We start from the raw sequence: 14,543 nt of genomic DNA on the forward strand, positions 1-14,543 counted from the left end.
TCACCGTTATCTGGTTAGACTTAAGCTCCTTTCAGAGAGGCCATTAGTTAACCGTTTTCACAGACTGACTAGTATTTCTTGTGAGGAGCTTTTAGCGGGATGCCCCTTTAATCCAGGAACAACACTTTTACAGCTGTTGTAATTTCTTCACTGATGTTTGGTACTTGTGCTCCCCAGATGTTTTCTTTTGTTGTTGTTTTTCTACCTTCAAATGTGTTTTTTCAGCCTCACACACACACAACCTCTTTTCAATGACTCAGATCTGAACTAAATGAGAAACAGAAGTAAAGTTCTCACAGAAACAGACATTTGGGGGTTTATGTATTTTAATTCATTATGATGCTACATGATCCATGGTGGTTGTTTAATTATTTTCTTCCTTTACTACAGTATGTTAATAACTTTGCCGGTTATCTTTTAAGTAATTTTATTTTTATGTACATACAAAAGAGTATCCAATTACTGTGTGATTACATTGTTGTGTGACTGTATCTCTGCATGTGTGGTCTGAAGCACTGATGCCTTTTTTTTTCTTTTTTTTTTTAACTTTTATCAATGTAGTGTGTATTCACAGGTCAGTCCTCCTCCCAGCCGCCCACATCCCCACATCTCTGCTCCCCGAAGCTCCTTCAGGCAACGAAAAAATACAGATATTTATTCTTCCTCTTAACGGCCGAGTTTGCCGAGATGGTCATGTGATAGCCGAGATAATACAGCTGTGTTGTCTCGGTTTTCTCACACGACCACCAGAGCCCAACAGGAAACTGAAGAAAAAGATGACCGAAAGGAAACAAAAACACACACACACACACACAAAAAAACTGATGAACCAGACTCAAGATGGTCCCTTTTGAAAAGATGGTACTTTTTTTTTTTTCTGTTTTGCTCATATAATTTCCAACACTCAAAAAAATAATAATAATAATAAATCCAGGTCATTTCATGCAGACTGCAGAGTGGACATTTGAATATAGTGCATTTGAATATTAAACATGAGAAGCATCGTGGCTACATGATAATATAAGAAAGAAAGCAAACAACTGTTGTAATACAAGGACGCAAAATACAATACTCCAAATTAAACAAGGTGGCCAAAACTACTGTTACATACTGTGTGTTATATACTGAAAATGTCAGAGTTGGTTTTGCATGACAAGTTTGTTTTAAGGTGTTTTTATTGGCTGATGCCACTTTCTCCCTCGCAACCTGAGGAAGTAATGATCAAGAAAGTGTTAACTGGGAAACTCTGATGCTTTGTCTTTGAACTAGATCACTGCGTAGCATTAATTTCATGTCGTAATCTTGATTTTATTAAGTCATAATTTTTACCAATTGCCCCAAAAATGGATTTATTGAATTCCTATTGATTCCTTGGTCTGGTCAGATACATTTTAATCAGATTTTTTAACAAATAAACCCCCATTTTTTCTGTTGTGTACAGGAAATCTGTTAAACCACCCCTCTTCCTTCGCTCTAAAACTCAACAGCCTGTGATTTCACCGTTTGTGGTCTCCTCACATAAAAACATACACATGCAGTCACATCAGCCCTCCTGCAGGAGGAAGAAAAAAAAAAGAAAAAGAAAAAAAAAAAAAAAATCAACAAGACACAGACACACGCACACAAATGCACGGCTTTAACTGGCTCGCGTTTTTAAACCACAAACTGTTTAGAAGACGATACAGTTTGAGTCTTTCACTCGTCGCTTGTGTTCAACTCTCCTTGTAGATTATCAGTAATAAGTGGAAGAGAGATCATCAAAGGAGGAGTGTCGGATCTTTCTTACAGACAATGTGGAAGTTAAAGACTTGATAATCAATATAGAATCAATGAAAGACTTTAGACATTCAGCCAGAGTGAAGCCACATCCACACACCACTAACTGTTACCTGTGCAAGTTGGGGGAAGATCATTTAAGAACGAGGGATGGACGGAAAGAACGGATCAGAGGTGGAGATTATTTCACAAAAAAAAAAAAAAAAGAAAAGAAGGCAAGACCTGTGACAAAAACGCTCGTACTGGTGATTTAACTGGAATCGCCTTCCTTTGTTTTCTTTTTTTTTTTTTCTTACACATTAAATTATTTTCCATCCAGACAACCCATCATGATATTGCCTTAAATGTTTAAAAAAAAGAAAAAAAAAAAAAAAAGAAAGAGAAATCAACATAAACCCAGAAGACATCCCCGTTGCCGTCATTGACGCGTGTCCTCCCGAGCACGCCGTCCTCGCCGTCTGTCACTGTGCTCTGTCCGTCTGTGTCTCTACAGGGCGAGCTTGCCAATGATGACTCCAATGACAAAGAAGAGCACGCAGAGCGCCAGGACGCGGATGCTTAGGCCTTCGTCCCTCATGGCCGAGGTTGCCATGACGGAGGAAGAAGAGGAGTGGGGAGCAGTGGCCAGCGACGTCACCTTTCTCTTCCGCAGCCCGTCGTCCTCCTGCGACGGAGACGGAGGAGTTACAGATAACAGCCGGAGCCGATCGGCACACACAAACACACAGATAACGAGAAAATGCAGAGCAGGAATATGACTGACACTGTGTCGTCGTGACATTGTTTGTCCACCAGAGAGCACTGACAAGTCTGTTTTATCTCCAACAGTACATAATGTATATATATACACATATATCGATGCTGGTGGCCTTTAGAATCGAGAGGCCGGTTCTGTTTTTCACATCATTAATCTATATGTGTCATCACAGTTTCTTCTTCACTAAGCGGTTGTTTGCAGGTATGTTGCTGCTTTGAAGTGGCGTCCCAGAACAAAATGAAATAAATCACAAGGCGAACGCACACAAATGCCGCAAAAGTACATCTGGAGTTTCATATCATGCCCTTGATGCCGAGGTGTGACATTTAGGGGGGGGGCAAGTCTCTAGAGGAAACTGTAGATGAGCAACTACTGAATCATTTACATACCTAATGGACATTTTCTCCTCTTCAGTCTGTCACTATACTACTTATCTGTGTGCATATCTTGCACCAAAATCTACATCTGAACTAAAAATAAGGGAAAGTATGACAAGTTTCATGTCTGATAAGGTTCAGAAATAGAAGCTTAGACCCGCTTCCTTCACATAAAAAACCACAGAGGTGTGGCTGCAAATAGGCTCAAAGGCTGTAACATACTGACAAGCAAGTTTTGCACATGGTGTCATTTGGTGACTTGTAGCTGCAGCACATTTTAAACAGCCAATAGAGACTCTCCTTGCAAAGAGCTGAAAACACTTGTAGGTAGAGGAGAAAGGAGCCTTTGGAGTAAAGCTCTAACAAATGTGAAAAAAAAGGTTATTAATTTTTAATGTGATCATTTAGAGGCAGCTGGACTTACTCCTGAAAGAGAGCATGAGTCCCGTCACTGCTGCTAAATGTGTCGTAAGATAATAAAAACATTCTGTAAAATATTTTTAAAGTTACTTGATGTCGCTTGATGTGTGCAGATTTGAACTTTTACAGCCTTATTTGTTAAGATGCTCAAGCAATGAAGCAAGTTGTTCTGGTTGACTCATACAGTGCAGCACTAGTCAAAGCATACAAATCAAATGTTTGCCTCTAGATTACTCATAGCCACTCATTTAAATAAAAATATTTTTTTTTTCTGAACTTGGACACCACATTTAGAAGTGAAAGTATCTTAGCTTCTCTGTGTATGATAGAGGAAGTGCTGGAGTAGGAAATACAAGCTTGAAAGAAAACGCAGGTTGCCTCATTTTTCTTGTTTTTGCGTGTCTCACCCTGATCTGTTTGTTTTCTTCCCGTAGCCTCTGCACTTCCATCTGCAGCCGCTTGCACTCCTCCATGATCTTCTTCACCTCTCCGTCATCCAGCGAGGCGCTGGCAGACTTCGGCAGCGCAGAGTGCTCGGTCTTAACAGAGGAGGTAGAGGAAGACACAGTTTTGTTGCTTTCACTCTCATGCTGTGGAGAGAGAATGAGGGCGGTGGGGTGAGAGTGGGGGGGGGCGGGGGGATGAAGAGACATGCAGAGACACGGCAGGGAGTGAGATGAACGTACAAACAAATAAATCATAAACGAATAAACAAAGCATGTAATGGGTGATACGGTGATGTGTTGCTGATGGGAAGGAGGCTGACAAAATTAAACTCAAAAGGAAATGTGCGATGTGGATGTTTCAATCTGATTTGTTAAAATCATATCCAATCAGTCTGAAATGGTTATTATGAAGCTGATGAGTCTGCATCTATTTAAATATCATCTTTGATCTGATGAGGATGTGAGAGAAGGTGACTTTTGTGATTCTACACCTGTCATTTAATGACTGAGTGCAGCACAGTCGAGACTCGTGGACCTGTACTTACAGTTTTGTCATTTTCTAGAGGCATCTCAAATGCACATCTCAACTTTGAATCCATCAGCTCTTCTGGCTTCGCCTCCTTCCACTGTGAACGTCATGAAGAGGTAAAGAGACAGAAAGAGAGAAGAAACACAAACAGTTCATACAAGGATTCTTTAGTATCACTTTATTGTATCTGTCATGTGAATACAAGTCATTACTTCAACAGGAAATGCTTTAAAGTCCTACAGAAATTATCTGAAAAAAATGACGTTTCATGGCTCATAAAGAGTAACTCAGGGGTCTGTAGGTCAACTCTCATGTGATTTAAGGAATAAAAGCCTCATTAGTTACGGGCAATGAAAAGATTATAATCCCAAATTATGTTTTATGCTCAGGTACTCACAACTCCTTCCATGTCAGTCATGTCGTACGGAGCCAGCATGGACTGCACCATGAATTTGTGTTTACTCTTTTCATTGGGGTCGTAGTCAAAAGGCTGTAGCATAACTGTGGAGAGAAACAACAAGAGAGTGGAGACAAAGATCATTAGAGAAAGGCTGACTTCCTGTATTGACCCATAACAAATGTTGCATAAAAAAGACAAGATGCCAGTCAGGTTTATGGTTTTGGTTATACTGTGACTTTGTTTTCCTCCTGCATCGACGACTCGTCCTGAAAGCTTCATCTTTCAGTATAAAAGATAATTCACTCGACCAATGAGTGCAGTGATTCTGTACTTAATGAATGTCAGAAATTAAACGTATTTGTTTGATATCCATGAAAGTAACAGAAACGTTGAGTTTGTTTGTCCCACATTTATGACTTATGAAGGCTTCCACCAGAATGGTGGCAATGTGGGAAATAAATATTAAAATATCAATAAGATATCATTTGTCTTAAAAGAAAATATCTGACAACACATGAAAAATCATGTTACAGGATAATAACATTGATATTAGTTACTGTAGAACAACAAAACTAAAACTCTTTAACCTTTAGATCTTCTTCGTAATTATTATGGGATATTTCATGTATTTTTTCCAATTACTTTGCTATTACTTTACCAATTTATGCCACTTCTTTAATTTAATGATTTTGAAGAAAAAGGACCCAACAATATTTGTATCAGCTTACTGCTCTCATTCCCAACTCTTCTTTTATTCTTCAATGGGAACAACAGCAGTGTGCCAGTATTTTTTCATCATTTTGTGCAGATTATTGTTACTCAGCACCTGCAAAGACTTTACAGATGTGCCTCCTCTTGATCATTGCCTGACAATGTTTCTATCCTGGTAGAACTGAGGCTAGAAGATTTACTTTGGTGCTGAAACATATCGCACGCTGGCTAGAACTACACCAACTCATATATATCATCGTATGAGACTAGATAACACTGAGGATCTTGTTATAAGGACAGCTTGATACGGCTTTAACACCGGCCTCTCCCAGTGTTATAACCTGCATTACAATAAAATGAATTTTCTGAACTTATTTCAGTGTTGCTGCCTGGTGTAACAATCGATATGTCTCCTTCTGCTCCGCTATTGGATTCACATTTGCAGTGATTTGTTTTTCCTCAGACACCACACTTCTAACCCAAAATCAGATTACATATTGCATGATAGCAACGACAGATCATCACATTATCAATAATAAAAGGGCACTACGTCAAAAATAGAGATATCTGATTGTTGAAAGAATAAAATAGTTACGGACCAGAGACGTTGATGGAGGTTCCGGAGTCGATGATGCCACTGTTGGGGCGCACACAGTATCTGCGAGGTGCGGTTGTCTTGACTTTGAAACACACATTTCTATCTGTGGGGTTGGTGAGCTTCAGAGTGGCAGTGACGACATCTGTAAACGGTCCTGAGGACACAAACACAAACAGCACAGTGACTCAAGGGTGTGTGTGTGTGTCAATTTTACACACTTGTCTAGTACTTTGGGTACAAGTATTTGTTTCTCACACTTGAAAGTTTTCACCAGGACTTTGACTACATACATGCTGCATTTTGTGCGTCTGCGAGGATGAATGTGAGTAGTGTTTGTGAGCCTGCCGTAAACATTGCTCTTCTTTCCACTGTTTTAATGTTTAATGTGCAATGTGTACAAAGCATTGACTTTATTATTCATGCCCCGCCCTCAGCCCAAAAACATACTAGAAAAACTAGACAGAAAACTTACTAGACAGACAAGAACTAGTGCTTTCTTCTGCCTCATGCTGACCCTCATGAGACCGTTTGAGCGTGTTTAATGACTCCAGACTGGAGTATTCAACCTGTTTTGACAGCCAAACCTTGGTTTTGGAGACAAACAGCCTCCCTGTGCTTTCTGCTCTGCATCAGTGACTCTGAGGGCGTATGCATCTTTTTTTCCCCCCTGGCTTATCTTGCATTCAAAGCTCTGCAATAATCAATCAGTGAACCTAAGGCCATCCCTTGACCCATTTCTGCAGCAGTACACACCTTAACAGCAGAAAATAGCCATTAACCAACAGCTCAAGCTGTATTTTCACAATCAGTGTCTGAATATAGAAAATCTGAGGAGGAATTCAGGCTTGCACAGTAAAGTGAAACGGTAAAGCTCTCAATCCCAGCGTGCTAGCTTTACAATATTGTGAAATAAGCATGATAATTAGGCTGAGCAACGCCACCCTGGTGTAGAAAGCGCTGGAACAGTTGGTTTCTTTCTTGGCAGCAGGGTGTTAGCAACAGAAAGGAGGACGTATGTCAAGCAGAAAACATCACGGTGTTTCACATGCTGTCAGAGGATAAAAAGGCAGCGCACAGGAAGCAAATGGGTGAATTAGGAGAAACGGGACGGCGGGCCTGGCCTGCCCTGACGCTGCAATAACAGCTAGCAGAGCTAACTGCTATCTAGCTAGCTGGTTAGTTAGCAACGTCGCACACAGTGTCGTTTCACCTGTCATCATCATCATCATCACTACCACTATCATCATCATCACCGCAGCTCGCAATATGTGTCTGATTTAATAACAGCGGCAACAAATGGCGCCGCATGAGCGACCATTAACTGGTGGATGCAGGAGTCAGTACAGCGGCTATCATTAACGGCCCCGGTGTTAGCTGACTGGCCCCCCGGCCCTGCCCTCCGCTTCAGCCTTTACCTCTGAACTTCAGCTCGTGTTGTGGCTCCAGCACCAGCACTTGTTCTGTTCTGGCCATGGCCCAGAGAGCTGCTGCTGCCGCTGCTGCTGCTGCTGCTTCCTGTCGCGACGGCGGGGACAACGATTCTACCGCAGCTGGCTCCCGAAGAAACAACCCGGCCGTCCACGGTTTGTCTGTCCACGGGAGGGAAGGAGGAGGACGACGGTTACAGTCGCACCAGCTCACTGACTGACTGACTGACTGACTGACTGCCACCGACAGCTGCTGGAGGCTAACTGTGCTACTGCTAACTGGGCTAGCAGCGGAGGGAGGGGCGGGAAGGAAGGAGCAAAGTGACGTCACAGAGGGGAGGTGCAGAGCAACGTCACGGGGGGGGGGCGGGGCTAGGTGTCAGCTGGTGTCTTGACAGAAAGCGACGTTCACATCTTCAATGCTAAATGTTATATCTTTAAATGTAAATAATAACCATAATCATGTTATTAATAATAAACAGAAAGTCATCAGGTCTGTGGACCAGGGCTGTAGTCGGGATTTCAGAGATATTCAGGTCATGTTAGTCCCCTCAAGGTACCCCAACCAACCAAAAAGACCACTTATCTTTTTAAATTACTTATGTTAAATTATTAATTCAGTTAATTATTTATTCAGATAACTAGTTCACTTACACTGTACTTGTACCAGTTTTCTAAATGCTGTTTCAAAGCCTTCATCACATCAGGGCTAAAACTCAAGAGGGAAAAAAGCTGAAGCCTTTCTTTAATTAAATTTTAAACATCCTTAAACCAAAAAATCTGGTGTCAGCCTACAGAATACCCACCGTGTATATGTTTTTTATTGTAGTGGTAATCGTGGAGGTAATTGAGGGGTTTGAGCAACATGACGGATGTTGCTCAAACCCCTCAATTACCTCCAGATGTAGAGGACATGACCCCAGTGTCCACAGTAGCTGCTACAGTCCTACTATAGACATTTACAATGCCTCAGTTGTTATATTTATGTACCTGTTCCCTTGTGTTTTTGTTTTATCCTTCATGTTTTTTTCAACTTTGTATGAACTGAAGTTTAGTTCTATATATAATTAATACAAAATACTATAAAATATAATTAATTCTATATATAATTATCACTATACATTATTTTACTATCAAGGGAGCAAATAAACATAGTGAGGGAACAATCAGATTTAGCCAATTTGGGTTCAACTACAGACAAACTGTGTCTAGATATTATGATTCATGCACCAGTGCTTTCAGCACATCCATGAATTTCTTTCACAGCAGGCTCACTTCTGCTAGAGTGCTCCAGATCACATTTGTGACCTCAATAATTTTTTTTTTTTTTTCAGTAGTACAAATTGATCCTCCTATATCAAACAACTATAAAGCCACAAATGAAATAGCTGGCCACAAATGTTTAGTTTGGAATCAGTTTCCAATGTTTTCCAATGTTTGAGTTGAGTCATGATTCATCATTAAATGTCATAATTCCCAGAATAGTGCTACTTTTTTCCTTTTTCCGAGCAACAAGGCTGTTAAGTCTTATTTCCAGTCACCACATTACTCATTGTAATACAGACAAATTCTCTGGTATTACTTTTCCCTTTAGACAACCGTCACAGCATCTCCACACTAATAAATAAATGCACAGTTGGTGAATCTTTGCCCTAAAGCTTGTGATTGCACACTCACAGCAACAGTTCTCCACAAGAGCAAATTAAACTCAGCCATTATCCACTCACCTCCACATCAGCTGAAACATAACTGAAGCTGGTAAAACCACCGAGCACAGAGTGAATTAGCTCCGATAGATCTGTGTCAGCAGCCTCCGGCCATCATGCTACTGATAGCACGGTCATCATTTCACAGCTCAAAAAGCATTTGAACAAGTTCAACACTGGATTTTTGGATGCACAGTGCAAACATGTGGCTACCAAACTCTTGTCTGGAGAAAATGTTAGAGTAGACACCTGAATATATTTTTGCATATCGAGAATGTTGGGCGCAAAAGTTTGCTCGTGATTGTGTTGAGGTCTAAAAAAGACAAAAAGTTAAGTCCAACACTTTGTAAGATGGTTCAGAGTTAAAACTTATACAGATGTTGAGTAAATAATTGCAGATTTTTCAAAGTATTCCTGTAAAGACGTTCATTTCTGACTGTGGTCATGGCAACGCAACCAAAACACCAAATGCACTTGTATATCAGGAGTTGTATTTTGCAGAATAGGGCTGGATATTCACAACATGTCCACTCAGTACATTTTTACCCTCAAGGGCTCACTGAGGAGCCTTCTGCAGGATAAAGACACATCAGTTGCACTTTTATGAAGAGTGGGCCGAGTTCCTTATTTAACTTTCGACCTGAGTTTCCACATCGCTGAGCTTCAAACCAGAGGCCCTCCTGTCAGAATCTGACTTTACAACCTCCACGGTCGTCCCAATAAATAGAGACTGCATATCTGAAGAGGAAATGTCTGCTAAACGAACAGGAAACGCCACTTCCTCTGGTGAGGATTTACAGCAATTTAGGGATAAGATTGCAAAAATGCAGCTTACGTGAGAGAGCAGTGTCGCCTGTGTGTGTGTGTGTGTGTGTGTGTGTGTGTTTATATGTGTAATGACAGACTTGTTGCTGTCTGCACCAAAAAAAAACCTTTATTTCTTAGAGCTCCTGTTCAGAAAGTAGAGACCCATATTTGATGTACACATTAAATGAAGACTAGGGCACTGAAATGAGAGAGATGCTAATACTGTACAGGCCGCCTCTGCTGTGCAAGGCTAGGAAGGAGGACCCCCTCCCCCCTCATCAGAAAATAAACTGAAAATAATTTATTTTTTTGTCACTTTTTTTTTTTTTGGTCTTTTGGTAGCAAAAGAATACGATTTGTGTAGAAACAAGCAACATTTTGCATCTGTCATCTCCTCTTTAACCCTTCAAAATGTCCTTTGCAGATGTCAACGGAGGAAAACAAAAGAAACCTGAACACAACTTCAGTTGAAAGGATTTAAGTTATAGCAATACGCACACTATCAAGTGTACAATTTGTCAAGGTTCATTTGATTTCTAATAAAATACTTTTTTTTAAAACCCATATACATTTCATATATTTATCTTTTTGGGGTATATGGATCCAAAAATAGACATTTAAATCATAAAGAGAGAATGGGAGGATAGGGGAGAGAAATAAAACTACAAAAGCTACGAATGGTTGTCCTCCAGCCTAGAGAGAGAGACAGAGAGAGAGAGGACAGAGGAGAGAGAGCGAGAGACAGACAGATAAAGAGATAGAGAGAGAGAGAAAGAGAGAGGGGGATAAAGAAAGAGAAGGAAGTGGCGAGGGAGGCAGAGAGTTAGGAGGGGATTGGCCAAGCTATACAGCGCAGTATGACACCCACTTTAGCTCATTACACACGTACAGTCGTGATCAAGGCACAGGGATCTTCTAAAAGTTATTTTTTTCAATAAAGTTGTACAAAATAATACATTTTACAGTCTGTACAAGAATAATAGTTCAGCAGTAAAGTAAAGACAGACATACAGAGGAGCGAGAGGTCGGGGAGGAGGGAGGAGAGAAGAGGGAAGATGGAGGGAGGTGCTAGCAGGTTGTTTGACCACATGAGTGAAAAAAAAACAAAAACAAATAAGCGTCCCGTTTGTTGTTGTCATCTTCTTCCTTTTTTTCTTTTTAAAGTCCAGGATTATTATATTTTATTTTATTTTTTAAAAAAAACAACAAAAAGAGCACTGCCAGTAAAGTAAAAGTGCGGATGGGAAGGTGGTGGAGGAGTGAAGGAGGAAGAGAGAGAAAGAGACGGAGAGTGAGTAGAATCGGCAGAGGAGAGAGAAGAGGGAGAGAATGACAGAGACAGAAAGAGTAAAGATAAAGAAAGCGCACAGGGCACAATGGCACAAAAGTCTACACAGACAAAAACAGCTGTGGAGACAGTAAAACAGGGTCAATCATGACAAGATGAGAGTTCTCTTTAACTTATATGGTACTGTACTGTAGAAGGATGCTTTTTGCCCTCCGTTTGTTAAGCTCCATAAAAGTTGGCATTATTTTTTTTCTTTTTTTCTTGTTTTAAACTCAATATTTCCTCCTAACGTTTTGCTCCACTACCAACAAGGCAAAGTCAGGTGGCAAAACAGTTCTGCGGAGGAGTCGAGGGACCGTCGTCGTCCCTCTCATGTCCAAACTCCAGCAGAGAAATTCACATCGGAGTCGGCTCTGTCCTGTTTGTTGTGAACCTGCCCCACCTCCCCTGCAGCCTGGCTGATCACAACACACCCCTGGTCCGTTTTAGTCCGTCGACGTGGTAACACTGCTCCTCGGGGCTCAGCTGCGCAGTCGCTCAGTCTGTTTAATCTCAAAGCACTGTGACGGACAAAAAAAACAAAACAAAAAAAATCAGCCGACAGCTCAATGAACAGGTCGCTTGTCGGCTGCTGCTACAGTAGGCGGATCAGTACATTTCCGGATCCGCCCCGGTTGTTGCAGTCCAGTAAAAAGCAGGTGTGATACGTTTCTGTGTGCAAGCAGATTCCCGTGGTTGTTGTATTTCTGGATGTGTGTTAAGTGATAGGAAGGATTGGCGTCGAGTCCTGAGCACAGTGCTTGTGTTTTCGTTAGATACAGTGTTCAGCTGATCTGTTGTGACATGTTTATTCTCTATTTGCAGTAATTCAACAGTCATCTCTTTCCAAATCGCACTTCAATCTCAACCTCAATCTCAACCGCAGCTCGAACCCTCCTCACTGCAGGAGATACAGTCCAGACTTTGGGAAGGTGAAGGTTACGTGTACAGGGGGGAGGGGGGGAGACGATACATGATGTCCGAGAGGCGAGGAGGCTGGGAGTATGGCTGAAAGTGGTGGAGATCAGAGTCCGTTCATGTGTTACCCCCCTTAAACCCTTCATCCGTCAAAAGATCTCCGTCTACTACAGGTAGGGAGTTTGCATCGGGGGAAGTTCTGGCTTCAGGGTGTTTACTGTAAGTGTGTGTATGTGTGTGTTTATGTGTGTGAGTGTTTTGGCCTTCACAAGAGCTCACACACCTCTGTGGAAGAGGGGGAGTTCAGAGACTCAGGGTTCAGGGTGTTTCATAGTCCGATCTGTTTTTGCGTTTTTTTTTTTTTGGGCCGAACACCTTTTCCTCTCCCATCACAACAGCTCGTACTGCCTCAGGTGCATCCTCTGGATGATGTCTCGACAGTCGTTGAAGACGCGGCGGATGTTTTCCGTGTCGACGGCGCAGGTGAAGTGGGGGTAACAGTAGTGCCTCCCGTCCCCGCTCGCTGTGCTGATCCTCTGTACATGGAGAAAGGAAAAGGTGAAAAATAAATCACAAACTAACACAGATAATTGATACTTCACAGCAAAAAATATACAGTAAACAAACACATTCTTGGTCATGTTATATATAGCTCTCACAGTATAAAACACACAAGCAGACCAAACTCACCAGGAATTCATCTCTTATGAAATACTTTGCCCTTGTAACACGTGGATCTTCTCCAGGCTCTGGTGTCGCTGGAAGATGAGAGAGAAGCTAATGAGACCAACTGCTACATAATACATAATCCTTAAAGTGACAACTATTCAAACATGAGGTGATCTTGCAGCAACAAGGATGGAAACTGGCTTTTTTTCATTTATTAGTCAGCAAGTAGACATTTGTGTGTGTGACCAGATTGATCTCCCAAGTGTATATCAAAGATGACCTCTTGTGGTCACCGACACTAAATGCACCGTCCCTCACATGTAGTTTTTTTTTTTTTTAGAGGGAATCACCAGTCACGAGTTTGTGCATGTTAACTCACACAGTCACAAAGAAAAAAATACTTTACACTAAAAGCTGAAATATCACTGTAGTAGTTGGTGTATCCCCATGAAAGCACAGGGATGTTTCTGCAAGCTCAGGAAACAGATTTCTTTTTTAAAAACTGGGATATATTTGGCACAGGTGATGGAAAACTGGGACATCTTGGTATTTTTCAGACCTGTTTCCAGCTGGGACTGTTTGAGAACAGTTTGGGATGTCTGGTCACCCTACTTTACAAACAATTATCACAAGAGGTCAAAGTATCGGTATGTGGATAAAGCTGCAGCATGACTGCTCACCATCGTCAGGTGTGGTGTAGCGAGCAAATTCAGGAAAGTATTCCTCGATTTTAGACTTTCCTGCCAGCACCTTCTCCGCTAGCAGGTCCTGTTTATTTAGGAACAAGATGACAGAAATGGTCCGCAGCCACCTGAAGGAGAACAAAACACTCTGAATTAAGATCAGATACACTGAGCCGTCAAACTGTGTCTGAGTGGTTCCTGCAGAAAACATTTCCACGACTGAAAACAGTAATTTAGAGGAGAAAATAAACTTACTGGATTCAGTACTAGAACAAAAATAATGTCAGCAAATACATTTTGACTGAGGCATGAAACTCAGTGACGTCCATGTTTGTCATGATATGAGACACGCTATCAAAGATCTTGGTAGTTTTCCACCTTTCTGCAACAATAGTTTGCTTACACGCTGCTGGAACTTGTAAATAACACGGTTATGCAATCTTTCAAGAGAAAAAGCAGTTCATGAAGTTTCCCAGCAATGTTACCTGGGTGTGTCAATAACTATGATCTGTCTGCAATTACAAAATTGGGGGGGGGGGGGGGGGGGGGGGGACCCTGAAATTAAGTTCCTGGTTCCTGGTCCATCTTGTTTACTTCTAATAAGTGACAGAAAACAAAGAGGCCAACAGACATCTGCTTCTCCTCACCTGTTGTTCCAGATGTTCTTGAAGAGGTTGAGGGCCTCCTGTAAACGGTTGGTCTGATTGTCCTCTCTGATCACCATGTTGTAACTGCTACTGGCTACCACGAAGATGATGGCCGTTACGTCTGAGGGTGAGAGAGGGTCATTGAAAAATCAGACACAGCGAGAGAGAAAAAAAAAGAGCCGAGTGAAGTGAGAGGAAGCAGAAAGAGTCAGTTACCATTAAAGCACTGGATCCATTTCCGGCGTTCGTCTCTTTGACCGCCGACATCGAACATACTGTGTAAATCAGACAAGAGACATTAAGGTTCATGGGTGAAATACTGCCATCATGTGGACAAACGGTACA

The 14,543-nt window shown here is 41.6% G+C and overlaps 2 protein-coding genes across 3 annotated transcripts in view; both read right to left on the bottom strand.

Moving 5' to 3' along the window:
* Nucleotides 1-402: 402 nt before the first annotated feature.
* LOC137184246 (vesicle-associated membrane protein-associated protein B/C-like) lies at nt 403-7,743 on the bottom strand. Of its 2 annotated transcripts, none has more exons than XM_067591726.1 (6): nt 7,430-7,743; nt 6,016-6,168; nt 4,703-4,806; nt 4,322-4,402; nt 3,738-3,920; nt 403-2,440 (listed from the first exon to the last, which is right to left on the bottom strand). In XM_067591726.1, exons 1-6 carry the CDS (start codon nt 7,485-7,487, stop codon nt 2,264-2,266), a joined length of 756 nt encoding a protein of 251 aa, XP_067447827.1. In that variant the 5' UTR covers nt 7,488-7,743; the 3' UTR covers nt 403-2,263. The 2 variants fall into 2 exon arrangements, with proteins under 2 accessions (XP_067447827.1, XP_067447826.1); XM_067591725.1 differs by having other exon boundaries at nt 3,738-3,869; nt 7,430-7,632.
* A 2,673-nt stretch (nt 7,744-10,416) lies between these two features.
* Nucleotides 10,417-14,543, bottom strand: part of gnas (GNAS complex locus) — a 28,297-nt gene continuing 24,170 nt past the window's right edge. Inside the window, exons 8-12 of the mRNA XM_067591724.1 lie at nt 14,415-14,473; nt 14,199-14,319; nt 13,549-13,679; nt 12,890-12,957; nt 10,417-12,735 (exon numbers count right to left, since the gene is read on the bottom strand). Of these exons, the coding sequence (XP_067447825.1) occupies nt 12,589-12,735; nt 12,890-12,957; nt 13,549-13,679; nt 14,199-14,319; nt 14,415-14,473 (526 nt within the window). The 3' untranslated portion in view covers nt 10,417-12,588. The remainder of the gene's footprint in view (nt 12,736-12,889; nt 12,958-13,548; nt 13,680-14,198; nt 14,320-14,414; nt 14,474-14,543) is intronic.

Source organism: Thunnus thynnus, chromosome 6 (genome assembly GCF_963924715.1).
Source record: "Thunnus thynnus chromosome 6, fThuThy2.1, whole genome shotgun sequence".
NCBI lineage: Eukaryota > Metazoa > Chordata > Actinopteri > Scombriformes > Scombridae > Thunnus > Thunnus thynnus.

What these genes read in the sequence shown, in the direction of transcription:
- LOC137184246 (XM_067591726.1), bottom strand. Translation starts at nt 7,487, where the DNA reads ATGGCCAGAACAGAACAAGTGCTGGTGCTGGAGCCACAACACGAGCTG. An exon ending in TGACTGACATGGAAGGAGTT is followed by an intron (nt 4,403 to 4,702) that starts GTGAGTACCTGA and finishes TGACGTTCACAG; the next exon opens with TGGAAGGAGGCGAAGCCAGA. An exon ending in CTCTAGAAAATGACAAAACT is followed by an intron (nt 3,921 to 4,321) that starts GTAAGTACAGGT and finishes CTCTCTCCACAG; the next exon opens with CATGAGAGTGAAAGCAACAA.